This window comes from Primulina eburnea, chromosome 15, assembly GCF_022965805.1.
Source record: "Primulina eburnea isolate SZY01 chromosome 15, ASM2296580v1, whole genome shotgun sequence".
NCBI classification, from domain to species: Eukaryota; Viridiplantae; Streptophyta; class Magnoliopsida; order Lamiales; family Gesneriaceae; genus Primulina; species Primulina eburnea.
In genome coordinates this window covers 14,877,689-14,902,705 of record NC_133115.1, presented here as the reverse complement: position 1 = coordinate 14,902,705, position 25,017 = coordinate 14,877,689, and the positions used below count along the sequence as shown (strand labels likewise).

The window sequence follows — 25,017 nt, the reverse complement described above, 5'->3', positions numbered from 1 at the left end:
TAGATGATATCGTTAGTAGTCACCGAACTATGACTCAATTTTTTTTTTTTTTTTTTTTCAAACAAATGCACGACCTAAAATTAAAGGAAGGAATGGTTGACAGAACTCGATAACCTAAAACGAGAAATGGAAGTTGTGATATTGATTTAATATTGTCGGGGCATGAAAATTTCGAGTAGCAAAGACACAAAAACTTTCCAACTCTCATTTTGAAAGTTTACTAAACAGATTCGAATTAAAAAATTTCAAATTTCAAATTTTAAATCGAAATCAAACTCAAGCTCAAATATATCTATTCGAATCGAATTCAAACAAATTATCTGCCCAACTTTAAAAAATGGGTGTCATACTACACCAAAAGTCAGAGCATCCCAAAAAAACCCGACCTAGAGGGGTTTTAATGCCGTGTATAAAATGACAAACCACAACTTTAAAAAAATCTACACGTGCGTTGCTTCGGAAACGCCACGTAGCTGAACCCGCATTCCCCAGAGACCGCCACGAAGCTCGCGATACTAGACCGAATGCAACGGACGGACGCATATACAGCACAGAGGGACACCTGTCCATCTCAGTCCGTCTTTATCTCTCTTCTTCCCCACTATTTTTCTTGGGTTTCGTCGAAAAAGTGTGGGGAAAAAAAAGAAGATGAGTGGAAGTAACTTGGAGACTCGGTCGTTGCTAGATGAGCTGAGGAGCTTCGATAAGGGAGGTTTCTTGGATCTTGGCCACCCTTTGCTCAATCGGATCGCTGAAAGCTTCGTCAAAGCTGCTGGGGTATGTTCTTTACATACATCATACATACAAATATATGCGCGCACACACGTGTGTGTGTGTGTGAATATTGATGTTAATATCTAATGCGGGACAGAATAATGTGATTATAGAGTTTGTTGTATTTACTTTTCTCTGATATTTGTGTTCTTATGATCCTGTGGCAGATTGGAGCAATACAGGCTGTGTCTCGGGAAGCTTATTTGACTGCTGTAGAAAGTGAGTTAACTTTTTTCCCCACTAATCAAATATTAAAATCTTAATCTTTAAGAAACTAAAATGTTATTGAAATCAAAATATTGGTGTCAATTTTTCCAATCACTTGTAATTAAACAAGTTATCTATATTGATGAAAAGGTCATCAAGTTTTGATGGAGCAAATTTTTTTCAGAAATTGAAAATGTTTATTTTGATTAATGATAAGGTGTGAATGGAGATGCTACCACAGGCGGCAGCACTGAGATTGGGGCTCCCAAAAGGCAACACCGTTTCCCGGATCTACGAGGTTTGGAACGTCAATCTGTACTTGTTTTAATCTGAACTGTGTTTGCGGTATTAGAGTTATTTATTGATTGGGAAAGAACGTATGCATGTTTGTCGTTGTTCGGGGAGGGAAATAATCGAATTCGTCTGGTAATTTAGTATATCTTCGGGTTTTGGTCAACTGGCGGGTGAAAGTCAGTAGCTTGTATTTCTTTGGATTTTAGTTCTATTTTGTTGGGGCGGAGCGTAAATTTTTTTGTTCTAATGTTCTTATTTTTTTGATTAATTAAATAAATTTCAGATAACAACAGTTATTCACTATAGTTTTTTACCACAAGATGATGTTCCAACTTCCTAATATGGTGTTCAAAAGTACTGGTAATTATTCTGTAAAATGACTTCAAGAAATATTGTAAAATATTTCACACAAGTGTTGATTTAGCAATGGAAAGTTGACAACATAGAGGAGTAAATTTGATATTTTATTTTAAACTAATTCCATCTATCGTGTAATCCTTTATGTAACAATAGTTCCTTGAATTTTTAAATAGCATAAAGTCTTGGATTATGATCATATTATAATGAATTAATTTTAGAATAATTGGATGAGAAGTAATGATTATGTTTAGAGGTCTCTGTCTAAATGAAACGAAAATGAAATCACCATGTCTGATTTTATTTTGTTGGATGAAGAATACATTGATAAACGAAACCAAGAAATCCATTGTTTCGGAACTCTGATTGGTGCGAAACTAAAAAATCACAAAGCTTTTGGGGTAAATTATTTTTCCATTATATATACATGAGTATTTTATATAAGAATCATACAGGTATCATGAAAATATTTTTAGAAGAAAATTTGTAGGATGGCGGCGACCGCGCCTGATGATTCTTTTTTCTTCCTTGGTCATGTGTGGTTTCTAAGTACTTACATGCATTGAACTTTAGAACAGGAGTGAGTCTTCCGGGTATATATTTAGTTGAGGTCGATTCATTTACTAACGAGAAAACAAATTGAGATTTTGTGATTTTGTTTCCGATGTTTCTGAAGATTTGCTTTAAGATAACTCGTTGGGAAAGAATAAATCCATTCTAGTGGTCAACTGTTGTGATATTTGTCTTGTCAGATGAGAAGTCTCCCATCCAAGGATTATGTATAAATGTTCAAGGGTTATGAAGAATCATGTAGTATACTACCAAATATAAATCAGTAAATAATTTTCTTTGGGAAGGAATAACTGAGATTTTGTTCCGCTGCACAAGCCTTGAGCCATTGAAGTTGGGTTGCCTTTGAATGGATTGATTTAAATGGTTGACTTGATTAAAACGAAATGTTTAAAATAGTCTATTTTTGTTGGATTTGGAATCCATTAACATGACTGATATTAGTTATGAACAACGATTGAAGAATGTGAAGTCAATGGAATTCAGAAATAAGTTAAAATCATTTCAAATGCAAACGTGCTCTCAGTTATTGTAAAAACACAGTGAGTTAAATTGCCATTCAGAAGAAGTACAAGGGCATGGTGATACTTCTTTTTTAATTCTCTACTGGTTACTGAGCTGAAAATATTGGAATTTGTGTTTGGTTTGGTGCTGCATGATTAGTTATTATGTGACCTTGTCGTGGGCACGATCGAGATTTTGTGAAAATCAACCTTACTGATATAACATATCCGAGGCAGGCTTGAGTTCTCGGGGATGCCACAATGTTTTAGAAGTTAGGCTACAAATTTGTTTAGCATTCCTTTGATTGAATATAATGCATGAGGTTTTAGAAGTTAGGCTACAAATTTGTTTAGCATTCCTTTTGATTGAATATAATACTTTCATACGGTAGATTGGATTTCTTGGCTTATACTTATGCTCAATGTTCTCCAAATCGGATCGGACCGGTCTGCGGGCCGGTTCGACTGCGAACCGGCCCCCCCGGCCGGTCCGGAGATAAGTAAAAACCCGGAAAACAGGTTTAACCGGAAAAAACCGGTTAAAAACCGGTTAAACCGGAAAAACCGGAACAAACCGGTTAAACCCGGTTAAACCGGAGATAAGTAAAAACCCGAATTAGCGACGGTTTATAGCGACGGTTTTTTAAAAACCGTTGTTACAAAACCGTCGCAAATAGCGACGTTTTTTATAAAACCGTCGCAAGTTGTGGTTACATGTTAGGTGTAATTTGGATTTTTGAATTTGAAAAGTGATGTTTATTTGGATATTTGTTGTAATTTTCATCTTAAAAATTAAGTAAAAATTATAAAAACATAAATAATCAATATTTTACTATTTTATTTATTATATAAAATAAATAAAATATTAATTTTATTTATCCGGTTCGACCGTTCGGTGGAACCGGTTGAACCGGTTGAACCATTTTTTAAGGCTTGACCGGTTCGATTAACGGTCCGGTTATAAAAACACTGCTTATGCTATTCATGTTTGTGTTTGACTGTGTTTGCAGGAGAAAGTAACCGAAAGTCGGTTGAGGCCTTGGTAAGTTGAAGTAGCTTGTTTTCATAACTGTCTTTATATATTTGGATGGATGTCTTCAGAGTAAAAGGCCAATCTAGGTAAACTATATTTCTAGTTCGGCATATATTATTCTCCGTGGATCGCGTGAACACGAGCAAGTTGGATGAGTAAAGAGTTTCTTGTTTCAGATTAATGGAGTTCATTATAAATGCTTAATATATTTTTATTTCTTTGTGATTTAATGTTTTGTCATGGTGCTGAAATTTCAGGTGAAGAACACAGGCATAGAATCTATGCAATGGGGTAAGCCTGCTGATTAAGCCCATGTGTTTTTAGTGTCCTAAGTGGCTATTTTTTATGGTCGAACGAGATGCTGTACATTTCCTTGTGCTTATCCGGTTTAAAGTGTTGTAATTCAAAAGCTGAGGATCGAATTTGAAATAACCGATGATAGCTGCAAAAGGAATCGTGCGCTAATAGCCCGTCATGCGAGCCTCCCCCTTCGGCCTAATATACCAAATGGGAGAGAAACCCCATCCCTCTCTTTACCTTTTTCGTGTGGGGACATGGGGATGTAACAAAGGGCATGCTATCAACTTATTCTGATATAGGATAATAAGTTCATAAGCTTAGATATGTGCTTGATTATAAAATTCTACTATTGATCACGAATGTCTTATTTTGGAATCACAATTCACTCTGTTAATTACTACCAAAGCAGTCACTGACATTTGAATACTTTAAACCCATGGAATTACTAGTCATTATCTGAGGAACTTAGGTCAGCGGCCGTAGAGCTAACGATGTATAGCTAATGTTGTACATGTGACCAAATGGTGCAGGTTTAGCAGCAGGGATGTATTCTGGTGTCACTTATGGGTTGAAGGAGGCTAGGGGAGTTCATGATTGGGTAATAATTTCGTTTGTTTCTCTAGTTTCCTTTCCCATAACTAGAATCATCGCTCTGTACTATGGATGGTTTTTATGGTTCAGAAAAACAGTTTGATGGCGGGGGCAGTCACGGGAGCGGTGCTGGCTCTAACCACAGGCGAGCACTCGCACGAGCAGGTAGTGCAGTGTGCCATAACAGGAGCTGCCATCTCGACGGCAGCCAATCTTCTAACAGGGATATTCTAGTTTCTGGTTGTAATAACACATTTGCTGCTCTTTGCTTACATTCTATGAACAAAGTATCAGTTGCTTTGGCAACCAACTCTCGTCACAATGTCACAACTTACTCTAATTTGATTTGTATTTGGCCTTCATTCGTTGGTTTGTGCACATTTTACCAATGCAGAATTCACCCAATAACTTAACACAGAATAATAATGACGAGAATGGTACCGAGCTAATTTAATTTGTTTTCATTTTACTTTTCATCGGCTTTAAGTTGCCCTTGAGAGCACAAATTTCTTTTGTACTTTTCCTATGCAGACATTTAATTTTTGAAAGTATTTTTCATATTTAAGTAATTTTTGGAATTATGTATCTGTTGGTGAAAATATAAATTTATGAAATGAGGTCTCTCGGTGAACTATAAAGTTTACGAGGTGAATTTATCAAATTATTCTAATGTATGTTTCAGTCAAATAAGAATTGGGTTTAGCTATTTAAAAAAAGGAAGTGGTGATAATAATAACACGACGGTGGTTATTCGTATAAAAATATCCTGTTTAGTATTTTATATACTAAGGAAAATTTTGTTAAAAATAAAAGTACAATTATTGTCTATAGTTTATTAATTGTCGGTCTTAAGATGATGATAATAAAAATAATAGTAATAATAATAATAATAATATTAATAAGAAAATAATAAAAAAAATAAAAATAATAATCGAGTAATGGATCGTGTTTAAACTCAAGCTTAAGCGGGCTGGATTTGGGAATATCAATATCATTGTGTCGGTTCCATCCATACAGTATCGGAGACTCGAATCTGTCGAGGACTTATATGTGTCTCGATCTATTAAAATACACCTATTAATTTAAATTTTCAAGAACTCGATCTCTCTCTCTCTCTATTAATTACATAAACACAGATCTATATTCAATTGGTAATTGGTTGGGTGTGACAGATTCGTCAAATAATTATATTTACGTTATATTTTAACATATATAATTTTTAATTAACACAATCATTACAAAAATAATTCAAATTAAAATTTTTATTTTAAAATTTAAATCAATCTGAAATGGAGTTGTTGTTCATAAAAATACATAAAATTAATTAATGTGTGTATCAGAAGTTAGTGTTATGTTATGTTGTTGCCAGCACGAGAATACAACATGCACTGGAAATTGATTATTTAACACACATAAATTTTTAATAAATAAACACCAAATTTAAATTATGCAGAATACTAGTGCAATGTCTCATTGCAAAAATTCAATAGAAAATTATGTGAATCGTTTACACCAAAACAATACTAGTGAGTATAACAAAACTAAATTGATTGACACTCCAAGGAATTAAGATGTATAAAAAAACTCAAAGTAAATATTAGATGAATAAATAAAAATTTATTGCTTAAAACAAAACGAAACCACTCTTCGATCAACACTCTACGTCAGTGTTGTTCTTGAGTATCGTCAACACCAATCAGCAACAGGGTATATGTGAATCAATCACACAAATTCTTCCACATAAAAATCTTCAACTCTGAACTACATGTAAGTTCAGAGAAAAACTCCAGCAGCTCTCTTGCGCTGCAAAGTGATCACACGATCACGCAAAAGCTTCACATCAAAATAGGTTGGGCTCTCGTATTTTTCTTCTACGTAAGAACTCCTCAGCTGATCCTCTCAAAAGATCACACCAAAAGAGACAACAAAAAGCTCCTACAAAAGTGATCACCCGATCACAGAAAACTTCAATCGTACAATAGATTTTGTACCTTTGTGGACAACTGGATTAAGCTTGTCGTATCTGCAAACTGGTTCGCTCCTAGCCAATGTTCTGAACTGGTCTTGAACTGGTGAGGTGAGATCAGTTGACTCGTCAGCTGAACTGATTTCACTGATTCAGTTGAATTGATCATTTGGGGTCTTCATCAGTTAACCGAACTTCTGAAGGTCTTCTATTGAACCACTTTTCAACTGGACAATCAGTTGAACTGCTCTTGATGAGACCTTCAGAAGCCCGTCCAGCTGATGAAGAGTTCAACTGATTAAGAGCCCAACTGACCAGTTCAACTGAATTAGTGAAATCAGTTCAGCTGACGAGCCAACTGATTTCACCACACCAGTTCAACTCACAAGTTCAGAATATCAGTTAGGAGCCGACCAGTTTGCAGAATAAGACAAGCTTATCAAGTTGTGCGCACTAAGGAAGCAAATTGCAAGATCAAAGTACAATAGTGAACGTTGCAGCAGAGCTTAAAGCCAAAATGTTCCAGAATGGTTGTTGGAAAGTACAAGACAAATTTCGAGGAACGAATTCAACTTGCAACGAACATATTTGATGAGTCTTGATGTACGGACACGAAGCCTCTATAAATATAAGATCAAGACCATCAAAAAACAAATGTGTGAAAATCAAGAGAGAAAGGCACGCCCGATGTCAGCTTATAAGAAGCAATAAGCCCAGATTTGAGGAAACACTACGTGTTATCAGCTTAGATTAGAAGCACAATTCCCTCAGTATGTGAGAACACATTCGTGTTGTATTCATAGATCATTTCTCACACACTCATACACAATCACTTACATATACAGAGAGTAGAGCTTATTGATAAGTTGAGTGAGTCTTGTACAAAGACATTAAACTTGTGTATGTAGTCTTTAACACATAGACGTTAAACAAGTGTTGGCTGGAAGGTGCTGCCTTCAGTCTAGGCTAGGAGTTCAGTTAGGCCATGATGTAAGTCATAAGCTAATTGGGTTTATACAAGGTTTTGTTTAAATCAAAGTCTTTTAATGGATCCTACCCGAGGTAGTAGAATAGGTGACGTAGGAGCAGTTGAAGTCTTCGAACATCCATAAACATATCTTGTGTACTTAACTGTTTAACTATTGTTTTAGAACTGATTTGATTAGTTCAGCTGATATCAGTTCAGTTCTCACTATAATGAACTGATACAAGCCCGAACCGATCCATCTTATTTTAGTTAATCAGTTTATACAAGATAAAAGCTTTAAACTGATCAGCTTTCTTAACGAAGGATTACATAGAGTATTTTTCGCTTGGTTTAAAATCAAACTCGATTTAATTCATCGGTGTTTACATTCTTAGAACACAATCTATTGCAGCTCATTGAGTATATTGTGTTTGAAGCACCTCGCAGGTGCCTTGAACCGATCCATCAATTGGTATCGGAGCTAATTATTCTAAGAAGAACATTTGAAAACTGATATTTTTAATTTGTTTCAAAATTTCGTTTAAAATGGTTTTCAAAATCCTCTGAAAAATTTTATATAAGTTTGTCGTGGGAAGAGAGAAGATTTTTTGTCGTGGGAAGAGAGAAGATTTTTGGATATGCAACTAACATTGTAGCCACTTCTCTCGACTCCGTAATTGTGTTGTTTTAGCAGCTTGCAGGGTTTTGATTCAAAACTAACAGCAGAACAGCTAAACTGATCAGTAGACAAGATTTAAGTTGTCAACCTACCAGTTCAGTTGATCAATATACGAAACCCAACCACCAGCTGAAATGTTGAAAGATAATGAGCTTAATCATCAGCAATATGCTGCCGCTTCATTGCCATATCAGATCAAATAGATGATCAATGAGGTTCAGCATCAGTTGAGTATAGTTTGAGTCATCTCGACCAGTTAGCCAGCACAGAGATCAAGTCTAAGGCAAATTAGCGGCTCTTCTGCCAAATAAACTTGTAATGCCCGAGAATTAATTATTATAATCAGACGTTGGTCATTGACATGATTGAGGTTATAAGAACTCAAATGATGAGTTCGGGCGTCGTTGCATGGTTAGCCAAGAATTTGGACAGAACCTTCGGCGCTCGAGCGGTAGAAAAAGACCGCCCGAGCGCCAATGCACCACCAGATTTTGTTTTGGACAGAATGTCTGGCGCTCGAGCGGTAGAAAATGACCGCCCGAGCGCCAGGGTGTAAACTGCCGAAGCTTGGACAGAAGGTTTCGCGCCCGAGCGGTAAAGATTGACCGCTCGAGCGCGAATCATGCAAAACAAAATCGCGCCACTTGCCTTCTTGCATGTGCGAGTATATATATGTATATATATAGATGCACGAATTCCTTCAGAAATCAGAAACAAAAGAATCGAGAAAGGTTTCTGAAAAAGAGTGAAAAATCCTTACGCCTTTTGTGAGAAATCCGTCCGTTAGATTTTGAATCCGACTTCGGTACTGTGTTCCTATCAACGCAGGCTACAACTGGACTTAAGTTGTGTTACGTTTAGACATGATTTGAATTTATGATATTGTCAGAATTGAATATGAATCAGATGATGTTTCTGCTACAGTAGACATGGCATAATTGAAGTCAGATTTCAGAATAGACTGGTTATGCAATTGTTATGATTTTTGAAAGATATTGACTAAGATTTGATATCAGATTTGTGTTATCATTGAGATTGGGAGTTATATCAGTATTGATTATGAATTCCAGTATTATATTTGTGATGTTCAGAATTGACGGGGTTATACAGATTGTATTGTTATGCCGTCGAAACATCAGTTGAGTAGATTGATCAGATTCAGATATGATTTCGATACCGTTGAGATTTTGATAATATGAATCAGATTGTATCTTGTTCAGATATTGATCAGATTATATACTGAATTGAGTATTGATCAGAATAGATTGTATATTGAGTTATTCATTGACATATTGTATTCGATATTGTCATTTCAGATTGATATGGACATAGTTGAGTACAGGTCATCGTCTTCGTCAGACAGGGACGACAAAGGTATAATTCATGTGATATTCGGGAAGACATAACTCAAATAAGATCATATTTGAGTTTCCCAATAAAATCACATACTAGATTATTTTTATATTCTGATCTGAATATGCTTTATTTATATGTTGAGATGATTATGCATTATTTACAGATTGTTAATCATTGCATTTAAGATAGGAAAGTTTGACAGAAACAGTCAGACTTCTAGACGTTCGGTGTATCGTTACATAGGAGCAGACATTGTCCTATTGTAGATTATTCGATACTCAGACCGAAGTCTAGGAATAAGACGTACAGTCACCCGAGCGGGAGGGTAGGTGACAGCAATGACGTCTTATTCACACCGGAATCCCTAGAGTTATAGTTGAGTCGAGTCTAGACATGATTTGATTAGAACTGCATGTGTTTAGAGATGTGGTTTCATAGACTATGAAACCCATGTTTATTGCTTTCAGACATGATAGCCTGTGTTTATATGATTTGATATAAATTGCATGTTTATCTGAATTGAGTTGCATGCTTATTTTGAGTAGATTTCATAGATTATGAGATCTATTACTTTTGAATATGTTCATGATAGCATGTGTTATGATTTAGATTATTTATATGCATGCTTACCATGTTTTATACTGGGATTTATTCTCACCGGAGTATCCGTCTGTTGTCTTGTTTTGTATGTGTGCATGACAACAGGTGGGGCAAGATCGGGGTCGAGAAGATGATGAGAGAAGAAGAGTTTAGCGTGGTGATTCCGGACTTGGATAGATTTGGTTTTATTACTTGATCTTAGTAGTTGAACCTTAGATTAATTGAAAGACTGTTGTACATTATTGTACTTTTATACTGAAATGTAGCTTTATACAGATATGTATATTATTTAGATGCCATTACCTTCCGCATTTGTATTTTAAAAAGAAAAATTTTTAGACTCTGTTTATCTTAACTGATAATTAAATCCCAAAGATGATTAAGAAGAAAGATTAGCGTCCGGGTCCCCACAAAACTCAAGATCGATGCAACATTCAAAGCATTCTAGGCAACCGGTTGTTGGTATATTCAGGTCTATTATGTATAAACTGACTGATATTTGATGTTATTTAAAATCTGCTGTTGTAGTAGCAATTTCCCTTACACATGTTGGTGTGCTTAAATGTATGATACAATGGATGCTTATTTGATTAAATTAAAATCATGTTTATCTAGTTAGTTTCTATGTAACTGAATGGCTATCTCCAGATTTGTTGCCTAAACTGCTTGGATGTTAAATGTTGCTAAAAAAATCCTTTTAAATTGCGTAAATTATTATATATTTAAGTGAGAGTTTTTAATTCAGTTCTTGGGAACTGAAAAATATTTTAAATCTTTTAATTCAGTTCTTGAGGGGAGTTTTTAATTGTTTTTAAATATGCTATCCCTCGGACTGAAAATTTATTTTTATTCGCTTAAATATTTTTAACGTTTCTTATTCTCACAAACGGGAAGAATTATTAAATGTTTAAAGTTTTTATTTTCAAAACCCTTTATTTGCTCAAGTTTTGTGATCATAAAAAATAGAGATTGTTGGGACATTTAATGTTCGGAATTTTGATTTTGATGTAAACAAAAGTTGCTATTTTGTTTCTAATGAATTTACCTAAGTGCGCAGAAAATTGAAACTGACCAGGCTTCAAACTGATCAGTTATCAAGCCAAAACTGAAGCTATCGAGTCATAAACTGAAAGTACCAACTGATTGTCAGAACTGAACTTGTTCAACTTGAAGCGACTTCGACTTTTTTTTTAACATAAACTTCGAAAATCACCATTCAAACTAAATTAACCATTGAACAAAATAACTTAACATTTTAAACTTCAATTACAAATCTTTAAATCGTCAACTAACCAAAAATCCTATGTCGACCTTTCAGTAGATCAACTAACAATAAAATAAAGCATAAAATTCCCTAATAAAATCATTAACATAAATCTTTTATCTATCAAGCTAATGTGGAAAATAAATGGCCATCGGGAGTGTACTACAGCACTCGATCCACTCAATCGTCGGCGCCTCCCATAATATCCTCAAATCTTGCATCATACAAACCTAGTGAGTCTAATGACTCAGCCCGTTCTAAACATGAATAAAAAATAACACATATACAATCACATGCATTTAAAAATCATACTTTTATTTAAAATATTTTTCTGAGCATAAATAAACCATTTAAAATAATTTTAAGTATAAATAAATCATAAATCGTAAAAATCATTTAATCGTAAAGCTTTCAATCCCTTATCATTTTGGGTGAAGTTTGATACTTGAAAATGACTAACTTTTATCATTTGGTCGAGCCCCCAAGCGAGCCTCGCATCCAGCCGCGCCCTATGAAGGTGGGCGTGCACTTGGTTCCTAGAAAACCCTAGGCTCACTTCCCTTTGATCATGCAACGTTCCACCCCTCATTTCATACATAAATCGTGTTTATTCGAACCATAAAACATCTTTTTTTCGCAGCTTAACCCTTAGAAATCATAATGTTACATCAACAAGCATAAAATCGTTAAAACTTTGAAAATACGTATCATACCGTAAAATAATCGAACACCAATATTTTTCATGTGTAATCAATTAAAACATACATATTATGATTTTTATGATGTTTAAAAGAGTTTAGAAAATGTGCCTTTGCGTTTAAAACGCTCGAATACTCAATCGTTGGCGAAGGTGCGAAGATGGACGATTGGACGACGAATAATCCTACCTTTTTCTTCCTCCCTTATTTTCGAAACTATGGTGTGTATGTGTGTGTGTGCTGTGTGTTTCGGCGGATCTGAAGTGAAATATGGGGTGGAAGAAGCCCTAGATACCTATTTATAATTTTAATCAACATGCTAATGAGCTTGAGTTTTGGGCTTGCAAGCTTAGGAGTAATTGAGCCTACTTTAATTAATTAAATTGGGCACCATAAATCTTATTTAATTGAAACATAAAATTTTATAAAATCTGTAATGCCCAGAAATTATAAGAAATGATAAGACAAGATTATAATGTGTTGTAATAATCGAAAATTAGAATTTTGAAGATTGGCAAGACCGCACCCGCGCCCAGAACAGGAGTGCACCCGTGGTCAATAAAAATGGAATTTTGAAAGGTGAGGCCGAAGCACCACCGCACCCGCGGTGCCGACACCGCACCTGCGGTCTAGAACCAAGCGCACCCGCGGTCCTGCTTCGGGAAATTTTGGATGAGGATCAGTAGGCATAGCGCACCCGCGGTCATGTAATGAGCGCACCCGCGGTGCAACGTGCAGAACAAAGAATTGACCACTTGTTTGACATGCAATTGATATATATATATATAAGGGTGATTCTTCACGATTTCATCAGATGAAATCGTGAAGTTCCTCTTCCCTTTTCTTTAAAAGGTTTCCATTTCAAAAACTTGCGATTGTGAGAAATTCGTCTATCAGAATTCAAATCCGACTTCAGTTTTGAGTTCCTCTCGACACGAGCTATACAAGGACGTAAGTTTTGTTACGTTTTGAGATGTTTTGAGAATATGATGTTGCTAGAATTGCATATGATTCAGATATGGCGTTTCTACTACCGTAGACATTCTAGAATTGAAGTCAGACTAAAGAACAGATCGTTTCTGTAATTTTTATGATTTTTAAAAGATATTGACTGAGATTCTATATCAGAATTGTGTTAGTAGTCAGATTATGAATTGTATGGATACAGATGATGAGTTCCAATATTATATTTGTGATGTTTAGTTTGACGGGGTTATTCAAATTGTATTGTTATGCCGTCGAAACATCAGTTTGATCAGAGTCAGTATTGATTGAGATTGATCAGACTCAGTAATTACTCAGATTGTAATGTAATGTCGATGACATGAATTAGATGGTATCTTGTTCAGATATTGATCAGATTGTATACTGATTTGGGTAGTGATCAAAACAGATTGTGTATTGAGTTATTTACTGATACAGCGTATTCACTATTGTCATTTCAGATTGATATGGACAGAGGTGAATACAGATCATCGTCTTCGTCAGACAGGGACGACAAAGGTATAATTCATGTGATATTCGGGAAGCCACAACTCAAATGAGATCTCATTTTGAGTTTCCCAATAAAATCACATACTTGATTATTGTTTGTCTTCTGATATGATTATGATTTGTTTATAGACTTTATATTCAAATCTTTTGGAAATGAGCATGCTTTGTTTACAGATTGTTATACATTGCATTTGAGATAGGAGAGTCGTTGACAGCCATTGTCACATATCTAGATGTTCGGTGTATCTCAGCATAGGAGCAGCCCTGACTCCTATTGCAGTCGTTGATACAGCTCAGACCGAAGTCTAGGAATAAGACGTACAGTCACCCCGAGTGGGAGGGTAGGTGACAGCCATTGACGTCTTATTCACACCGGGATCCCTAGAGTTATAGTTGAGTCGAGTCTAGACATGATTTGACTAGAACTGCATGTGTTTAGAAATGTGGTTTCATAGAATATGAAACCCATATTTATTGCTTTCAGTATGATAGCATGTTTATATGATTTGATTTAAATTGCATGTCTATCTGAAAGGAGTTGCATGCTTATTGTGATTTGATTTCATAGATTATGAAATCTATTACTTTGAATATGTTCATGATAACATGTTTTATGATTTAGATTGTTTATATACATGCTTACCATGTTTTATACTGGGATTTATTCTCACCGGAGTTATCCGGCTGTTGTCTTGTTTTGTATGTGTGCATGACAACAGGTGGAACTGGATCGGGGTCAAGAGGATGAGGAGAGAAGAAGAGTTAGCGTGGTGATTCCGGACTTACTGTAGATTTGGTTTATTACTTGAACTTAGTAACTGAACCTTAAACTTAGATTGTACAGTATTGTACTTTTATACTGAAATGTATTTTATACTGAGATGTATATTATTTAGATTCCATTACCTTCCGTATTTACATTTTAAAAAGAAAAATTTTTAGACCCTGTTTATCAGAACTGATAATTAAATCCCAACGACGATTAAGAAGATGATTAGCGTCCGGGTCCCCACAACAGGTGGTATCAGAGCGATAGATCCTTTAGATGGAGATAGTCAGAATTGATAGATCTTTTAGACTGAGATAGTAGAGAATGAGCGGGGTAGATTGAATTTTCTTCCTTGCATGTGATTGCTAGCATGAGATTTATTATAATGTTGAATTACATTATGGGTGCTATCATGATTTACTGTTTTCCCTATTACATGTTATTTGTATCTGAGTTGATTGCAGCATGTAATTACTAAGCCTGGATCAGAACCGAGTCTGAATCAGAGGTATATGATCAGAGGAGGGCTGAGACAGATTATACATATTGTACATTGATTTGTTTGATATTCAGATATACTGCCTCGGAGAGTTCCAGAAAAGGGCAGTACTTCGTCTGAACAGAGAGATGTATCAGAAACTCAGTTAGAAGAAAAGATGAAAGAATTTCAGTTGTTACAGCCGCCGATTCTGAATGGTTCCGAGACATCCGAAGATTGTCAGAACTGGTTTGATGATATAGAAATCTTGTTCGATTTACTTGATTGTACAAATGAACAGAGAGTTAAGATGGTGCCTTACCAGTTACGAGAAGCCGCCAGGAATTGGTGGATTACCAGCAGAAGAATGTGGGAACAGAGAGGTACAGTGATTTCATGGGAAATATTCAGAACTGAATTCTATCGAAGATTTTTCTCAGCTTAGTACCGAGAGGACAAGAAATTAGAGTTTGAGAATTTGAGCCAAGGGCAGCTGAATATTGACCAACATATTGCTAAATTCTCTACTCTACTGTATTTTGCTCCTCATTTAGCTGGAAATGATGAAGCTGTATCAGAGGGTTGAATTCGGAGGTAGTTGCATTTATGAATTTGCAACGACCTTATCATTTTGCTGATATCTTGAGTAGAGCAAAGAGAGCGGAGATGATTCTGATTAGACAATTGACAAGGTTGTGTGTGAAGCCACTTCAGACACAGCAATCCCCTCTTCGATATGAACACGGCAGTACGAGCGGGAAGCAAGGTTTGTTGAAAGCTCGAAAGAAGGCATTCAAGAAGCTAGGAAGCAGTTCATCTAGCTCCAGCGTTTCTGGTCCAAGCCATACTGGGGTGTATTGCAGGAGTTGCGGAGGGAGACATTCCACCGAGCAATGCCAGGGAGTGACTGGTAGATGCAATATTTGTGGACAGCCGGGACACTTTGCTAAAGTCTGTCCACAGAAGCGTTCCCGAAGATTGTAGGGAACAGAGTTCAGTTGAAAACACAGATCTAGAATTCACAACATGTACTATTCTTTATGATTCTATTGCATATGTATTGATATATACTAATGCATTTGTTAAGAATATCTTTGACTGAGTTGCATGGAGATATGTTGTATCTGTTGAGTTTGTATGTACTGTAGTATTGATGCCCTTGTTTGTTGAGGAAGTGTTGATATCAGAGATTTCTGTATATATTGTCTACTACAGTAAGATGAGAATGAAATAGAAATAGCTTATGATGTACTTGTGTTCCTGATTTGAACGCATTATTGATATGTATATGCTGAACAAGTATAGACATATTGGAGAATTTTTCCAGAAATGGTAAGAGTCAGATCAGAGATGACTGATCAGTGGAGATACCACGATAAGGATTCTAGATTTAGAATTCCTTTGATATCTGTATTGTATATGACTCGATTAATACAGAAAAGAGCAGATTGCATCCCTATGTATTCAGTAGACTTACTGAAATCGAGCCTAACATTAACAGATATGTCAATGATGTATGAGTTGGCAGACATTAGCCAGATAAGATTTCAGATTTGTGTATTATATTAGAAAGATAGAGTTCAGAATTGAATTGAGATCAGACATTGATTGTATGTTAGAATTCAGTACAAAATGATATTAAATGTACAGAATGATACAGAATAAATTGAAAGAGCAGTAGAAGAGTACCGACCAAGAGTACATCTGATTTTGTGATACTCTTTGGCACGTGTCAGTATAGTCAGAGATATTCTGATGAATTCTATGCTCATTATATCTATGAAATTTTGATATATTTGCAGCATCTGATTGACTGAATAGAATATTTGAAGATTGTATTGAATATTCTGAGAACTGTAATGATTGTATACAGAAATTGTTCAGATAAGAATCCTGCTTGAAACAGATTGTATTCAGAATATGCGATATCTGAAGTTAGTATACAGATTGATTTTGATACAGTTGAGATTGTGATCAGTTATTGATAAGATACCGATATCAGAAAGATCAGAAATTTCAGAAATGTCAGAAATGTATATTGTCTGATTTGACAGATTATCTTATTCGATTATTGCTTTATATCTGCTTGTGTATTGTTATTGTTCTAAATTAGTATTCGTGATATCTTATATTGGTTGGAAGCACCTTTTAATTGCAGATGAGATATAGCAGTTGATCAGAATGACATGAAGATATTTACCAGAAATAATTGTGTTATGAGTTCACTGAACTCACTAGATCTGTATAGGTTACTGATATTTTGTATCTGATTTGATTTTACTATTGTTTGAATCCGTATATGATACAAATTGTTGTGAACCATTGAGAATATATACAGTTCAATTATATCAGAGTTGTTTTCGAGAGGTACAGCAATTCAGCAATGCGATCAGAATGTTCAGAGTTTGATTGATAATCAGAAAGGAGCATCGATCAGTGTAACCGATATATGATTTTGTGTTTTGTATGAAATTGACTAGCTTGTGATGTCAGAATGTTACAGAATTGTATAACAGAATTGATATTGATAGTCAGAGCCGAATATCAGGTAAGTATTTCTTCTTTAATTTATATTATTGACTGATTTGTGTATATCAAATAGTTCGAACCAGAAAGAACAGATATTGTCAGAAGCTTACAGTCATGGATTCAGTGTTCAGTCTGATGATTGAGAATGTATTGTATTCGAACAGATAGTTGTGATATAGACAGATGAGATCAGTTATAACAGAATTGTATTGAAATGTTGGCAGAAATTGTACTGATACGTCTGAATTGCTAACAGAAAAGACAGAAAAATAGAAATTAGAAGATTTATTACAGAATTGTATAGTTTTAAATAGAAATGAGAGTACATTTCTGTAACGAACCGTACATCTCATACTTAAAATTTGCGGAAAAATTAAAAATTTCCTTAAATAAAAACATCCACACGGTCGTCACCCATCATTCATAACATATCTTTAAAATCAACCATCACAATTAAAATTTGCTAAAAGAAAAGCTGTCTCACATCCAAACATAAAATCAGAGTATAAAAGTTTTCATGCTTAAAATCTTAAAATAACGTAGGCGGTCCTCGGGTCTAGCCTCCTACTCAGCCCAAGCCTGCCCCTTGGTCGCCACCTCCCGTCTCCCCATCGACATAGTCACTTGCATCGATCAAGTCTAGTGAGTCTAAAGACTCAACACGTATAAACTGGGATAACGAGTACTACATAATAAAATCGCATGCATCTTAAAAATAGAACGTACATAATTTGAAACTTGACCTGGCATAATAACTTGAACTTGCATACATATATAGACGTGCCATAACGTGAAACTTTCATGATCATAACCGCATACTTGAGCATACTAAAACATACATGACTTCATTTTGCCTAGAGGATGTTTCAAAGCAAGTGACCCATACATAATAAACGCCTGATCAGACATACCACAGTACTGGGCTGACAGGGACGTATCCACTGTCGCATACATGAGATCTCCGTTCATAATTTAACGGGCTGGTTGGTCCCCGTTCATAATTTAACGCTTTCCAACCACGATCTAACCCGTTCATAATTTAACGGGGCGGAGAGGTCCTCGGCCACGTTCACCGACTTCCAAACCCATTCATAATTTGGTCACAAGTCAATTAGCATACCTCAAATACTTAAACATATTATCTTTGCACGTCAAACATATTTACTTGGCGTTGAGGGATTCGTTGGGCTTCGATCGGGGCCGTTGCTGCACATACTGATCATGGATTGACATGCTTAGTTGCATACTTAGACGTAGGTAAATCATGCTCACTTACGAGTTCGTTAAATTCTTAGGACAAAGCATAATAAATTATCCTTCCCCAAAAATGAAGGACACGGACCCCGTACCTACATTCGTGTAGGGGTCCGTGTAGGCTCTGGACATTGACACCGAAGGGAAGCAAAGGCACGGACCCCGTGTCAGGGTCCGTGTAGGTACTGTGAAAGGACTACTCGGGAAGGGAAGGGGCACGGACCCCGTGTATGGGTCCGGAACCAGGTCCGTGTACCTACTGTAAAGACGCACCAAGGGGAAAACAAAGACACGGACCCCGTGCTCGGGTCCGTGTGGGGGTCCGTCTGCACACTGTACGAAGAAACCTGCGAGAAAACTTATGCACATGCCTACACACCCAAATTGACACTTGAACACGATGATTCAACACCTTAAGGACACCATAACATTGCATAAAACTTATATAAACACTTCAAGATACGACGTTCACCATGCTACCCAATACAACGCTAATTGGCAATTGACATCAATCGAGTTCCTACGACTTTAAACTAATTCAAACACCTAACGACGTCCAACAAAACCTTGAGACCTACAACAAACCTCAATACTAACATACTCATACGCAGCGACGATCGCCCGTCGATTTCCAACGAAGCCTGCAACATAAAACTTCAAAAATACAATGATACCAATCTTTTCTTAAAATTTCAGTTTGAGCAGTCACACGAAAAATATCATAACTCTCTCATTTTTCGTCCAAAAATCTTGAATTTTATGTCAAATCGAAGGTATCAAAAAGTTCTACGTTTATGCCGTTGAAAGTTTTCCCAAAATATGAACAGAAAAATCGCAGTATTTGAAAAGACAGCAAAAAACGAGTTTTAGATCTAAAATTTTACCCACGAAATTGATCCGATCTATAATCCGCTCAAACTACTAACATGATACATAACTTTTACGCCTAAAAATCAACGCAACGCATAATATGACTTGATCGACACAGCAAGAACAGAATATACGTGCCTTTATGATGATAACGTTACCGAAAGACGACACCGAAGCGGAGATAGGAGCGAGGTTGATCCGGGACGAACGTAGCACCGTTTCTCTTGAATAAAACTGACCGAAATCTTGCTGGAAATTGAAGGGAAGGGGGCGGCTACTCTAGGGAAATAAGAACCCTAACTTTTCTCTCAAAAATAAAAATAAAACTTGAATGAATTGTTGTGTGTGTGTTTTGTGCGATACAGGTGTGTGTAAAAGTGTGGTTGTGTGTGTGTGGCGTTTTTTTATAAAAATTAGGAGACTAAATTTTTGCTTAATTAAAATAATTGTCTACTAATTAAAACACTAACTCACACTTAACTTTTAAATAAAACTCTTTAGTTAAAATATCACACACCCTACTAGACTTTAAAAGTTTAAAGGTCTTAAAATTACTAAATAAATATTTAGGCTCAAAAATGCTAAAACTCACTAAATTATTTAAAATGCCCCCAAACTCAACTTAAAATAAAATACCATCTCTAAAATTGCCAAAAATCGTCACCGGGTCTTTCCCTCAATCCCGCCTCGAATGATCGCCTGAAACATGAAACTCGAAAGACATTTTAACGTGCATCACATAATCATGAATAATTTAAAATAATGCATTTTCATAAATTATGCATGGCTAAAGCTCATAAAAAAAATACATAAATGATCAAATAATTAAATGAATGCATAGGTTATACGTGTACTGAATTTGGGCACTACAATTTCTATAGCATCCGTAATGAAATTACTGTCATTTTCTACAGATTGTGAAATATGATATGATTAAGATTGACAGATTGTTCAATCTATATCTATCAGTTTGTACCAGATAATGTACAAACATGACAAATGACACAGATCGGTGTCAGAAAAGTGGTCAGAAAGATCGGAATGTCATAGTAGATTATATCAGATTGTGATTTTGCTTGAGTTTGTATTCGTGACAGAATATATCATGAACTCTTTCTTAGATCGTTTCACAGATTGACAGGCAGTTAGAATATGTTATCCAGATATTGGAAGACTTGGATATAGCTTTGGTGCTGGATGTTAGCACTAATTAATATGATTTATTATCATTGTGTGACAATAGCTATGAGCTTATCAGATAGGTAAGGAGATAGTTATAGACAAGACAGTATACGATGTGTAATACAGATTTCTTTTGAAGAAAATTCAAAGGAAGATGAAGATAGCTCAGAATGGACAGATTTAAGAACCCAATGTCGGATGATGACGATTGGTATTTGAAGCTAAAGATGGTAGATGCCTTTGTTTGGGAAGAAACAGATTTGATAACAGCAGATGGTACTGATAGGTGATGAGCTGTAGATTGGTTTATACGGACGTGTATAGCCAGTAATGCGAGACTGATTCTGCCAGAAGAATTGAAGAAGTGTTATGACATGACACTTAAAGAATTCTTATTCCAGACTGGAATTAGATATGGGAGTTTAGTTTAAACTCTGTGATACATTTCTTCTGATATCTTTGAATTGATTGTTGTGAGTTCGAGGACGAACTCAGATCTAAGAGGGGGAGAAATGTAATGCCCAGAAATTATAAGAAATGATAAGACAAGATTATAAAGTGTTGTAAGAATCGAAAATTAGAATTTTGAAGATTGGCAAGACCGCACCCGCGCCCAGAACAGGAGTGCACCCGCGGTCATTAAAAATGGAATTTTGAAAGGTGAGGCCGAAGCACCACTGCACCCGCGGTGCTAGCCAGAGCGCACCCGCGGTGCCGACACCGCACCTGCGGTCTAGAACCAAGCGCACCCGCGGTCATGCTTCGGGAAATTTTGGATGAGGATCAGTAGGCATAGTGCACCCGCGGTCATGTAATGAGCGCACCCGCGGTGCAACGTGCAGAACAAAGAATTGACCACTTGTTTGACATGCAATTGATATATATATAAGGGTGATTCTTCACGATTTCATCAGATGAAATCGTGAAGTTCCTCTTCCCTTTTCTTTAAAAGGTTTCCATTTCAAAAACTTGCGATTGTGAGAAATTCGTCTATCAGAATTCAAATCCGACTTCAGTTTTGAGTTCCTCTCGACACGAGCTATACAAGGACGTAAGTTTTGTTACGTTTTGAGATGTTTTGAGAATATGATGTTGCTAGAATTGCATATGATTCAGATATGGCGTTTCTACTACCGTAGAAATTCTAGAATTGAAGTCAGACTAAAGAACAGACCGTTTCTGTAATTGTTATGATTTTTAAAAGATATTGACTGAGATTCTATATCAGAATTGTGTTAGTAGTCAGATTATGAATTGTATGGATACAGATGATGAGTTCCAGTATTATATTTGTGATGTTTAGTTTGACGGGGTTATTCAAATTGTATTGTTATGCCGTCGAAACATCAGTTTGATCAGAGTCAGTATTGATTGAGATTGATCAGACTCAGTAATTCCTCAGATTGTATTGTAATGTCGATGACATGAATTAGATGGTATCTTGTTCAGATATTGATCAAATTGTATACTGATTTGGGTAGTGATCAGAACAGATTGTGTATTGAGTTATTTACTGATACAGCGTATTCACTATTGTCATTTCAGATTGATATGGACAGAGGTGAATACAGATCATCGTCTTCGTCAGACAGGGACGACAAAGGTATAATTCATGTGATATTCGGGAAGACACAACGAAAATGAGATCTCATTTTGAGTTTCTCAATAAAATCACATACTTGATTATTGTTTGTCTTCTGATATGATTATGATTTGTTTATAGACTTTATATTCAAATCTTTTGGAAATGAGCATGCTTTGTTTACAGATTGTTATACATTGCATTTGAGATAGGAGAGTCGTTGACAGCCATTGTCACATATCTAGATGTTCGGTGTATCTCAGCTTAGGAGCAGCCCTGACTCCTATTGCAGTCGTTGATACAGCTCAGACCGAAGTCTAGGAATAAGACGTACAGTCACCCCGAGTGGGAGGGTAGGTGACAGCCATTGACGTCTTATTCACACGGGATCCCTAGAGTTATAGTTGAGTCGAGTCTAGACATGATTTGACTAGAACTGCATGTGTTTAGAAATGTGGTTTCATAGAATATGAAACCCATATTTATTGCTTTCAGTATGATAGCATGTTTATATGATTTGATTTAAATTGCATGTCTATCTGAAAGGAGTTGCATGCTTATTGTGATTTGATTTCATAGATTATGAAATCTATTACTTTGAATATGTTCATGATAGCATGTTTTATGATTTAGATTGTTTATATACATGCTTACCATGTTTTATACTGGGATTTATTCTCACCGGAGTTATCCGGCTGTTGTCTTGTTTTGTATGTGTGCATGACAACAAGTGGGACTGGATCGGGGTCAAGAGGATGAGGAGAGAAGAAGAGTTAGCGTGGTGATTCCGGACTTACTGTAGATTTGGTTTATTACTTGAACTTAGTAACTGAACCTTAGACTTAGATTGTACAGTATTGTACTTTTATACTGAAATGTATTTTATACTGAGATGTATATTATTTAGATTCCATTACCTTCCGCATTTACATTTTAAAAAGAAAAATTTTTAGACCCTGTTTATCAGAACTGATAATTAAATCCCAACGACGATTAAGAAGATGATTAGCGTCCGGGTCCCCACAAAATCAGTTTCCCAAAAATAATATTTTTGAACTTTTAAAAACTCTTCGTTTGCCCAAAATCGGCTTCCCGAGAAAAAATCGAGCTCGACTCGTAAAATAATTCGAACTCTAACGTTTTTAGGAAAAATTAAATCAATTTTAATCATATTAGGAAGCCTTGCAATTATTTAGTGAAAAATAAATATTCTTGTCTTGGTCGTCCCCAGTCTCCTTTCCCCTGCCTATTATCAAATATTCGGGTAAAATCCTTCAATTTCATGAAATTATGTCATATAATCATATTATCATGCAATCATACCTTTAATCATTAAATAAATATCATGCTAGCATAAAATTATCAATTAAATAAAACAATTAAGCAATTCAAGTAATTTGCATGCATGTGGTTTACGTAGGTTGGTTTTCGGACGTTACACAACTGGTTGTCCAGCCGATAAGTGGTTCAGCAGAAGACCTTCAGAAGCCCGACCAGCTGTTGAAGAGCCCAATTGACCAGTTCAACTGAATCAGTGAAATCAATTCAAATTACGAGCCAACTGATTTCACCACACCAGTTCAAGACCAGTTCAACTGACCAGTTCAGAACATCAGTTAGGAGCCGACCAGTTTGCTGAACAAGACAAGCTTATCAAGATGTGCGCACTAAGGAAAAGCAATTATCAAAGTACAATAGCGAACGTTGCAGCAGAGCTTAAAGCCAAAATGTTCTAGAATGGTTGTCGGAAAGTACAAGACAAATTTCGAGGAACGAATTCAACTTGCAACGAACATATTTGATGAGTCTTGATGTACGGACACGAAGCCTCTGTAAATATAAGATCAAGACCATCAACAAACAAGTGTGTGAAAATCAAGAGAGAAAGGCACGCTCAATGTCAGCTTACAAGAAGCAATAAGACCAGATTTGAGGAAACACTATGTGTTATCAGCTTAGATTAGAAGAACAATTTCCTCAGTGTGTGAGAACACTTTCGTGTTGTATTCATAGATCATTTCTCACACAATCACTTACATATACAGAGAGTAGAGCTTATTGATAAGTTGAGCGAGTCTTGCACAAAGACATTAAACTTGTGTGTGTAGTCTTTAACACATAGACGTTAAACAAGTATTGGCTGAAGGTGTTGCCTTCAGTCTAGGCTAGGAGTTTAGTTAGGCAGTGGTGTAAGTCCTAAGCTAAGTGGGTTTGTACAAGGTTTTGTATAAATCAAAGTCTTCTAGTAGATCCTACCCGAGGTGGTAGATGGGGTGACATAGGAGTAGTTGAAGTCTCCGAGCATCTATAAACATATCTTATGTACCTAACTGTTTAACTATTATTTTAAAAATGATTTGATCATTTCAATTGATATCAGTTTAGTTCTCACCATAAGTGAACGGATACAAGCCCGAACTGATCCCCCTTATTTCAGTTAATTATTTTACACAAGCTAAAAGCTTTAAACTGATCAGCTTTCTTAACAAAGGATTACTTCGAGTATTTTTCGATTGGTTTAAAAGCAAACTTGATTTAATTGATCGGTGCTTACATTTTTAGAACACGAGCTATTGCAGCTCATTGAGAATATTGTGTTTGAAGCACCCTCGCAGGTGCCTAGAACCGGTCCATCATTTTTCCTAGACTGTAATGGCTCTAATGAGCCTATTATACTATGGTTATTGGGCCTACACTTGT

General features: G+C 35.9%; 1 protein-coding gene and 1 long non-coding RNA gene across 2 annotated transcripts; one reads left to right on the top strand and one right to left on the bottom strand.

The window, feature by feature from the left end:
* Window positions 1-530: 530 nt before the first annotated feature.
* LOC140814658 (outer envelope pore protein 16-2, chloroplastic-like) lies at window positions 531-4,991 on the top strand. Its single transcript, XM_073173706.1, has 7 exons — window positions 531-777; window positions 942-993; window positions 1,199-1,279; window positions 3,716-3,747; window positions 3,996-4,029; window positions 4,569-4,636; window positions 4,720-4,991. The coding sequence occupies exons 1-7, from the start codon at window positions 649-651 to the stop codon at window positions 4,861-4,863; spliced, it is 540 nt and encodes a 179-aa protein (XP_073029807.1). The 5' UTR covers window positions 531-648; the 3' UTR covers window positions 4,864-4,991.
* LOC140814659 (uncharacterized) lies at window positions 2,325-3,989 on the bottom strand. Its single transcript, XR_012114138.1, has 2 exons — window positions 3,676-3,989; window positions 2,325-3,123 (listed from the first exon to the last, which is right to left on the bottom strand). It is a non-coding gene; the product is annotated as an uncharacterized lncRNA (long non-coding RNA).
* Window positions 4,992-25,017: the final 20,026 nt, after the last annotated feature.

Excerpts from the sequence above, each read along its gene's own strand:
- LOC140814658 (XM_073173706.1), top strand. The coding sequence starts at position 649 with ATGAGTGGAAGTAACTTGGAGACTCGGTCGTTGCTAGATGAGCTGAGG. Across the intron at positions 994-1,198 it reads TTATTTGACTGCTGTAGAAA|GTGTGAATGGAGATGCTACC; the intron begins GTGAGTTAACTT and ends ATTAATGATAAG. Across the intron at positions 4,637-4,719 it reads CTAGGGGAGTTCATGATTGG|AAAAACAGTTTGATGGCGGG; the intron begins GTAATAATTTCG and ends TTTATGGTTCAG.